The sequence below is a fragment of the Protomyctophum parallelum genome (genome assembly GCF_964188405.1).
Source record: "Protomyctophum parallelum genome assembly, chromosome: 18".
Classification (NCBI taxonomy): Eukaryota; Metazoa; Chordata; class Actinopteri; order Myctophiformes; family Myctophidae; genus Protomyctophum; species Protomyctophum parallelum.
In genome coordinates, this window is record NC_139716.1 from 44,738,287 (window position 1) to 44,748,286 (window position 10,000).

Sequence of the window (10,000 nt, forward strand, 5' to 3'; positions counted from 1 at the left end):
CAGCGGTGGTAATTTTAACGTGCCGGTCCGGGGATACGAACTATAGCAACCTTCCCTAAAAAAAAGGGAAATAGGTCAACAATACAAATTACGTTCGTTTTGTGGATTCATTTACTTTTACTGCGTGGCCCCCAGTACCCCCCCCACAAAATGACCGGAAACTACTTCAAATTGACCAAAACCAGAGCAGAACTCCCACCACGGGTCTCGGGCAATCAATTAATACAGTTGAAACCACTATATTAATGGCAAGTTTTTCATACAACTTATAAGTTCAAAAAACCTGAACTATCCCTTTAAGCACTATCTACCACACTTGGCCTCACTCATCAGCCACTCCCCATTCACAATCACCTGTATCCACAACACCTGCCTCCACTCACCACAGCCAATCACCTGCCTCCACTCACCACAGCCAATCACCTGCTGCCAATCACCACAGCATAAATACACCTGTGATCTCCCCGGCCGGCTCGGTCTGTTCTGCTTCACAACAGACCAAACATGGGCCGTGAGTACTATGGTCTTGTAGATCGGCTATTTCTGCCATTCACTGCTTTCAAATTCATTGTCCTCCTTCTAGCCGCAATTTTGCAACTCTATATTTCTTTATAATGGGATGAATATAGAGTTGCAATAACCCTCCATTGACTCCCCACTCATCCAGTTTGGTTTGTGATCTGCTTGTCTTAAACGACGTTAAACTCACCAACATTGCAGCTGTAGTCCAAGCTTGAATTATCCTCTTTCAATCTGCCGAGCTTGTTTTTCATAGAAATCCACCGTAGAGATGTTATGAGCTACTTTCTGTCAACACATCCTCTGCAAGTGATTATTTTTCTAAGTGTTGGAGTTTGGAAGCACTCGTCGAAGTCACTGAACGGCCCTGCGTTCAACCTGTTTAGAATGTCCACATAATGCAGGAGGCAGCAGCGCGACCCTTAACAAAAACGAGTGCTTCCAAACTCCAACACTTAGAAAAAGAATCACTTGCAGAGGATGTCTTGACAGAAAGTAGCTCATAACATCTCTACGGTGGATTTTTATGAAAAACAAGCTAGGCAGATTGAAAGAGGATAATTCAAGCTTGGACTGCAGCTGCAATGTTGGTGAGTTTAACGTCATTTAAGACGAGCAGATCACAAACCAAATTGGATGAGTGGGGAGTCAATGGAGGGCATTGCAACTCTAGATTCATCCCATTATAAAAAAAATCTACAGTTGCAAATTGCGGCTATGTCCGCCTCCACCCCAACCTCCTCCTCCCTCCTCGATTCTCACCATTCCTTCCATGTCTCTATATTTCCTAATAAGTATAATACTGTATATTAGGAACTGTAACAACACAGATTTAAGGCACGTCAGTCACAGCAATGTAACTCCTTGCAAATGCCATTGGGGATAATGGTTGCGAGAAGGAGTTGCATCGGAGTGGGTTACTGGGCTTAACCATAGGGCTTAACACATAATTACAGCAACTAACACAAACACAGCAACATAACCTTACAGCCACGTTTAGTCTAGGAGAGTTACCGAACACAAAGGGTGCGATCGGATATAATGAGCACCGGGAGCGAACTAACTCCCGTATTGTTTTTCGTTGGCGCTGGCGTACAGTACAGTACAGTACAGTACAGTACAGTACAGTACAGTACAGTACAGTACAGTACAGTATGGCCCACTTAATGGTTGAAATGTCTTTAACGCATTCTGTACGGGAATCCCCTGTTGGTGTTTTGACTATAAGCATTATGTTACACTTTAGCTGTAGATCTACAAGCTCGTACCGAGTGCCGCACTATATCTTTGAAAAATCGTGAAAAAAAATAAAAATAAAATATATATATAGTATTCGTTCAGAAGACTTTTTTTTTCTTTTCGATGTCAGGCCTAAATGGGTTAATGTTTTCCGTACAGCTCTCTGAGTGGCCTTGTTATTGAAACGTGCTGCTATGCAAACAAACGTTCCTCGTGAGAAACTGCCGAAGAGAAAGGGGAGCTAGACGATGGAGGAGGGGAAGGGGATGTTTTGAGGACATGGGGAAGAGAGAGAGAGGGAGAGAGAGAGAGAGAGAGAGAGAGAGAGAGAGAGAGAGAGAGAGAGAGAGGGAGGGGGGGGGGGGAGGGGGAGGGAGGGGGAGAGAGAGAGAGAGAGAGAGAGAGAGAGAGAGAGAGAGAGAGAGAGAGAGAGAGAGAGAGAGAGAGAGAGAGAGAGAGAGAGAGAGAGAGAGGGGGGGGGAGGGAGAGAGAGAGAGAGAGAGAGAGAGAGAGAGGGAGACAGAGAGAGAGGGGGAGGGAGAGAGAGAGAGAGAGAGAGAGAGAGAGAGAGAGAGAGAGAGAACGAAGGGACATGTGGTGTTTTTCTGCCTGTTGTTTCTGTAGCTCTGCGCTGAACCGAGACACACGGCCTCGCTCCGCTGGCTTCCTCTCAGCTTTAGGACTGACATTGAAATCCTTCCGTTTGTTTTTAAAGCACTGGACGGACTAGCGGCACCGCTAACGCTAACGCTAACCCCCGGAAGGCTCGCCTTAGAAAACACGCTCGCCCTCAGGGGTTTCTTTCTTCCCCGCTGACCTCACACGTCGACCGCTCGGCTCTTGTATTCTTGCATTTGGTTTTACTTAAAGGACCACTTCACCACTTTTCAACCTGTCTTCATAAAATAGGTCTAGCCTGGTTAATAAACCAGACTAATATCGCACGGACCACGGGATATTAGTCTGGGGAGGCTCAGCTTGGATTTCATTTCCAGGGAAACATTTCTTCTTTGACGCAATTGGTCAGAGCTACTGTCAGTCAAAGGTCTCAAGCATTGAAAGTCACTGTACCAAAGCCCCGCCCATATTGCATACCGTGTCCCGATTGGCCGCCCACAGTCTCTGCTGTAGGAAATGGGCGTACAATTGAGCCTCTCCAGACCGAAATCCGCCGGCAGGCAATTAATTTTTGCCAACGGCTGATTCGGTCTGGTTTATTAACCAGGCTATAATAGGTCCTCACTAATAATCATGAAAAATGGCGCAATTTCTTTCTACTCGGTCTGTGTCTCATAGGAGGGCTGTGGGCAGTTCAGAAACCGTCTTCCAGTGACATCATCGATGGGGAATACAAGCTAATAGAAACTGCAGGCTTTCTAGTCCTGAAAAGTTGCAATGCGAAAATGGAAGCCATCGTTCTCACGATGATGACATTTTTTGTAAAGAAATCTTGTTTAAAAATAAATCTGCCTAATGATGATGTCACTGGAAGACGGTTTCTAAACTGCCCACAGCCCTCCTATGAGACACAGACTGAGTAGAAAAGAATTGCGCCATTTTATCATGATTATTAGTGAGGACCTATTATATGAAGACAGGTTGAAAAGTGGTGAAGTGGTCCTTTAAGATAAGGTTAGAAATGCGTACGTTTAGGCCCAGGCTTTAGGCCTATAGTTTCACTGAGGTTATAAGTTTAGGAACACGGCAGAGACCGTTGTAAATCAAGACCCATTATATATCGCGGCTTTATGAGCTTTATATGAATATGTAACCTCCTCCTCTCGCTCTGCGAGGCCGGGAGAACCCACATGTATACAGGTGGCAGTCTTCAGTGTTTTAAACACAAATGACCATTGACTTGGCTTACATCATTCTTATACGCTACAGTGTACCTTTGTCCTCATTGGGCAGCGCTCTGGGTGGGAGGGTTCTGCTTGGCGGCGGGGGGGCTGGGGGGGGGAGGGGCGTGGTCCCCCGAGGCGGCGGCGGCGGCGGTGCGTCGGGCGGTCCGACCGTCAGCTGGAACTCTCGTCTCTCGTGGAGACCACAGTAGTGGTGGTGGAGGTGGCAGGAGTACAGGCCCTGGTCCGACGGCTGGGGGGAGGAAGGGGTTAACGTAGTTTAGTACAGGCCCTGGTCCGACGGCTGGGGGGAGGAAGGGGTTAACGTAGTTTAGTACAGGCCCTGGTCCGACGGCTGGGGGGAGGAAGGGGTTAACGTAGTTTAGTATAGGCCCTGGTCCGACGGCTGGGGGGAGGAAAGGGTTAACATAGTTTAGTACAGGCCCTGGTCCCACGGCTGGGGGGAGGAAGGGGTTAACGTAGTTTAGTACAGGCCCTGGTCCCACGGCTGGGGGAGGAAGGGGTTAACATAGTTTAGTACAGGCCCTGGTCTGGGGAGGAAGGGGTTAACATAGTTTAGTATAGGCCCTGGTCCCACGGCTGGGGGAGGAAGGGGTTAACATAGTTTAGTACAGGCCCTGGTCTGGGGAGGAAGGGGTTAACATAGTTTAGTACAGGCCCTGGTCCCACGGCTGGGGGAGGAAGGGGTTAACATAGTTTAGTACAGGCCCTGGTCTGGGGAGGAAGGGGTTAACATAGTTTAGTACAGGCCCTGGTCCCACGGCTGGGGGAGGAAGGGGTTAACGTAGTTTAGTATAGGCCCTGGTCCCACGGCTGGGGGGAGGAAGGGGTTAACGTAGTTTAGTATAGGCCCTGGTCCGAGGGCTGGGGGGAGGAAGGGGTTAACGTAGTTTAGTATAGGCCCTGGTCTGGGGAGGAAGGGGTTAACATAGTTTAGTACAGGCCCAGGCCGTAGCGTAACGGTCTGGGCACCGGACTGGTGATCCAGTCGCGGTGTGCCGCGGGTTCGACTCCCGAACCCGACACGGCCTTTACCGCATGTCATCCCCCCATCTCTCTCCCGTTTCCTGTCAGCCTACTGTCTGTCCCTTAAAAAATCAATAAAAGGCGTAAGCCGCAAAAAAATATCTTAAAAAAAAAAAAACATAGTTTAGTATAGGCCCTGGTCTGGGGGAGGAAGGGGTTAACATAGTTTAGTACAGGCCCTGGTCTGGTCCCACGGTTGGGGAGGAAGGGGTTAACGTAGTTTAGTACAGGCCCGGCCTGGTCCCACGGCTGGGGAGGAAGGGGTTAACACAGTTTAGTACAGGCCCTGGTCCCACGGCTGGGGGGAGGAAGGGGTTAACATAGTTTAGTATAGGCCCTGGTCCGACGGCTGGGGGGAGGAAGGGGTTAACGTAGTTTAGTATAGGCCCTGGTCCCACGGCTGGGGGAGGAAGGGGTTAACGTAGTTTAGTATAGGCCCTGGTCTGGGGAGGAAGGGGTTAACATAGTTTAGTATAGGCCCTGGTCTGGGGAGGAAGGGGTTAACACAGTTTAGTATAGGCCCTGGTCCGAGGGCTGGGGGGAGGAAGGGGTTAACATAGTTTAGTACAGGCCCGGCCTGGTCCCACGGCTGGGGAGGAAGGGGTTAACACAGTTTAATACAGACCCTGGAACGAGATGAATTCACCTTAAGGCCTGGGGGAGGGGGAAGTTTAAAAGGCTTTAAAACAGGATAAAGACCAAACGTTGTGCATATATACCATCGTCTGTATATATGTATGGAGCAAATATATATCATTTATATATTGTCGGAGCATTCAGCCCCTCTTGTTTTCCAATAACCTGTTTTTATACAGTTTGGCAGCTCGGCACCTGGAAACAGAGGATGTGGGTTTTTTTTTCCTTTGGAAGTTTAAAACGCACATATAGTAGAAACCTTTGTGTCTCTCTCGTAGTTTCAACTTTTATGTTCTTTGTAAATTAAAACTCATGTGTGTTTTTAGCCTGTGGGGTCCAAACATTAAAGGCCCATTTGGGCGGTTCTGCCTGGAGTCCAAACATTCAAGGACCTCAGGGACCCCCTCAGGGACCGATCTACAAAAAATAGCCGATCTACAAGTAGATCGGCTATTTTCAATAGATTTTCTGCACATTTTGAACTTGTGAAATGGGACATTCTGCGATATGAATACCTTTCCTTTTAGTACGTAAAGTACATTTTGATGCCAATACTTTTGTACTCTTACTCAAGTACATTTTCAATTCCGTATACTTTCACTTGTAACAAAGTAGTTCTAAATTGCATTATTGGTATATATACTTTTACTTAAGTAAAACCATAGAGTATACTTTTTTTCCACCACTGTTTCTTTCTGCCCGACAGGCGAGAAGAGAGGAAATGAAAAGTGGGTCAAAGTGAAGGAATGTTCTGCTCGTGTTTGGTTTGGTTTCTGTTATGTTCTGAACCACATGATGTGTTCTACAGGTGGTGTTACAGTATAACCCCTCCCCCCCTCTCTCTCTCTCTGCGTGTTACAGTATAACCCCTCCCCCTCTCTATCTCTCTGCGTGTTACAGTATAACCCCTCCCCCCCTCTCTCTCTCTCTGCGTGTTACAGTATAACCCATCCCCCTCTCTCTCTCTCTCTCTCTCTCTCTCTGCGTGTTACAGTATAACCCCTCCCCCCCTCTCTCTCTCTCTCTCTCTCTCTCTGCATCATTTGTTATTATTACTAGCGGAGGAAATGAAACAGCTTTTTTAGCACTTTTATGGGTCGGCAAACTGTGTTCTTCTGGATCGGACCAGTGAAGAAACACGGGGAAGGTTGCTGTATATTAGATCAGTCGATGGGTGGCTCTTCCAAGACAGATTTTGCGCTCTCATTAGAAGGCGGGTGTAAGTGCCACAAACTGCAAAAAACACAAACTTTCTCCTATATATAACACAAACTTTCTCCTATATATATCACAAACATTCTCCTATATATAACACAAACATTGAATGCCATTGATAATGAATGGCCAGTTGTGAGTGTTTGTGTAAAACTAGGGCTGTCAAAGTTAACGCACTATTAACTAGTTAACTCACCATCCTTTTAACGGCACTATTTTTTTTAACGCGCGATTAACGCACTGTGAAGTTTGACAGAATGGTTGAGAGACGCATGGCAATTTTACACTGAAGAGTTGAATAATTGTTAAACAGCTGCATTACTTAAGTTAATTTAAGTCTACACAATTAGAAAACTTAGAAAACATGTTATTTTGATCAACATGGCCTGTTATCTCTCGTAATGGTACCATTGGCCAACATCAATACAGTTCTTTAGTTTGGGTCTGGAAGGCTAAATGTCATCAAATGGTGGTTCCGTGGCTCAAATGCAGAATAAATAATGGACCTTGATATGAAAAATCTTGAAAACCACTGATTTAAGGTATATTTAGAACGGATAAAAAATATGCGATTAATTTGCGATTAATCACAGATAACTATGGACAATCATGCGATTAATCAGATTCAATATTTTAATCGATTGACAGCCCTATGTTAAAACACAAACAAAAGTGACTCAAATTGTGATTGGCAGGAATGGGATGTATAGGCTATGATGATAAGAGCGCCCCTCACTTCACACAGGTGTGACTTTATTAGTGGTTCAGTTGGTAGTTCTACAAATAGGCGTCGGCCGTCTGTTATGGACGATATAGATGGCTCAGATAGTTTGCAACTTCAGCTACAAAGATGCTGCTGTGTGGCTTTGAATCTTCGAATCTTTTACATCTGCCAGGTGTTAAAGGGACACTTCACCCTTTTTGTAAAAAGATATATGTTAATGACGTTTAGAAGCTTTAGAACACTTTCCTGGGGGGCTTTATGTATGTAATATGTGGTTTTAGATATTTTAGATTGTAGCAGTGAGCCTGTTGTCTCTGATGTCATGGACACTGGGCTCACTTCCTTCCTGGACTACATGTTGTCTCAGTAAGACAGCTCTCCCCCTATCCGCAAGGAGGAGCAGTGCACCAAAGAATTATGGGAATTGTAGGAAGGGAAGGGAAGGGAAGGTAGTGAGACCAGTGTCCATGACATCAGAGACAACAGGCTCACTGCTACAATCTAAAATAACTAAAACCACATATTACACACATAAATACCCCCAGGAAAGTGATCTAAAGCTTCTAAACGTCATTAACATATATTTTTTTGCAAAAAGGGTGAAGTGTCCCTTTAACCCATGTTGGGCGGGCACCCATTTTGGTGTTAGCATTACGTCATGCTTTAGTTATTTAAAAATAGCAGACCTAAAGAAAAATCGAAGAGTCGACTGACATTTTTTAGAATCTGATCTCAGGTCAGAATGGGTTATAATCAGACCAGTGTGTGTCCACAGTGGAAACCTGGTATGAATCTGATCTCAGGTCAGAATGGGTTATAATCAGACCCAGTGTGTGTCCAGTGGAAACGTGGTATGAATCTGATCTCAGGTCAGTATATCACAGACCTGCACGTCGTCGATGAGCAGAGAGAAGTCTCCCGCGGTGAAGGCGTTGCCGCTGATGTTCATCTTCCTCTGGAGGAACATGGAGCCGTAGCTCCGCTGCTCCCCCGAGGCGTAGAGGTCCACCAGGCGGTCGGCCCGGTCCCCACGGACCCCCGGGGACTGGCGGTCCCAGTGGACCACCTGGGGGGGGGGGGGGGAGAAAGTGTACTCGCGTCACACTAGGGCTGTCCCCGACTAAGGATTTGTATTGTCGACTGATAGATTAATACATTTGCTGTTAGTCGTCTAATAGTCGACTGAGCAAAAAAAAAAAAGAAAAAAAACTTTTTTTTTGTTTTTGTTTTTTGCCCCAAAAGATTGTATATAAAAATACAAAAATTTACAAAAATATACAATTTATTTGTAAATATTGTATTTTTATATTAAATTTTTTGGGGCAAAAATTGGGTTAAACTTGGTGTCAACAAACCATGACCAGTCACAACAAACATGACCAGTTTGTCAACAAACATGACCAGTTTGTCAACAAACCATGACCAGTTTGTCAACAAACATGACCAGTCACAACAAACATGACCAGTTTGTCAACAAACCATGACCAGTTTGTCAACAAACATGACCAGTTTGTCAACAAACCATGACCAGTCACAACAAACATGACCAGTTTGTCAACAAACATGACCAGTCACCACAAACATGACCAGTTTGTCAACAAACATGACCAGTCACAACAAACATGACCAGTTTGTCAACAAACATGACCAGTTTGTCAACAAACCATGACCAGTTTGTCAACAAACCATGACCAGTTTGTCAACAAACATGACCAGTTTGTCAACAAACCATGACAAGTTTGTCAACAAACATGACAAGTTTGTCAACAAACCATGACCAGTCACAACAAACATGACCAGTTTGTCAACAAACATGACCAGTTTGTCAACAAACCATGACCAGTTTGTCAACAAACCATGACCAGTTTGTCAACAAACATGACCAGTTTGTCAACAAACCATGACCAGTTTGTCAACAAACATGACCAGTTTGTCAACAAACCATGACCAGTTTGTCAACAAACCATGACCAGTTTGTCAACAAACATGACCAGTTTGTCAACAAACCATGACCAGTTTGTCAACAAACATGACCAGTTTGTCAACACACCATGACCAGTTTGTCAACAAACATGACCAGTCACAACAAACATGACCAGTTTGTCAACAAACATGACCAGTCACAACAAACATGACCAGTTTGTCAACAAACATGACCAGTTTGTCAACAAACCATGACCAGTTTGTCAACAAACATGACCAGTTTGTCAACAAACCATGACCAGTCACAACAAACATGACCAGTTTGTCAACAAACATGACCAGTTTGTCAACAAACCATGACCAGTCACAACAAACATGACCAGTTTGTCAACAAACATGACCAGTTTGTCAACACACCATGACCAGTTTGTCAACAAACATGACCAGTTTGTCAACAAACCATGACCAGTTTGTCAACAAACCATGACCAGTTTGTCAACAAACATGACCAGTTTGTCAACAAACCATGACCAGTTTGTCAACAAACATGACCAGTTTGTCAACAAACATGACCAGTCACAACAAACATGACCAGTTTGTCAACAAACCATGACCAGTTTGTCAACAAACCATGACCAGTTTGTCAACAAACATGACCAGTTTGTCAACAAACCATGACCAGTTTGTCAACAAACCATGACCAGTTTGTCAACAAACATGACCAGTTTGTCAACAAACCATGACCAGTTTGTCAACAAACATGACCAGTTTGTTAACAAACATGACCAGTCACAACAAACATGACCAGTTTGTCAACAAACCATGACCAGTTTGTCAACAAACCATGACCAGTTTG

At 45.1% G+C, this 10,000-nt stretch overlaps 1 protein-coding gene across 1 annotated transcript in view; it reads right to left on the bottom strand.

Annotated features, from left to right (window-relative positions):
* Positions 1-10,000, bottom strand: part of LOC310875237 (matrix remodeling-associated protein 8-like) — a 40,042-nt gene that overhangs the window by 14,361 nt on the left and 15,681 nt on the right. Inside the window, exons 7-8 of the mRNA XM_083788411.1 lie at positions 8,108-8,287; positions 3,651-3,852 (exon numbers count right to left, since the gene is read on the bottom strand). Of these exons, the coding sequence (XP_083644537.1) occupies positions 3,651-3,852; positions 8,108-8,287 (382 nt within the window). The remainder of the gene's footprint in view (positions 1-3,650; positions 3,853-8,107; positions 8,288-10,000) is intronic.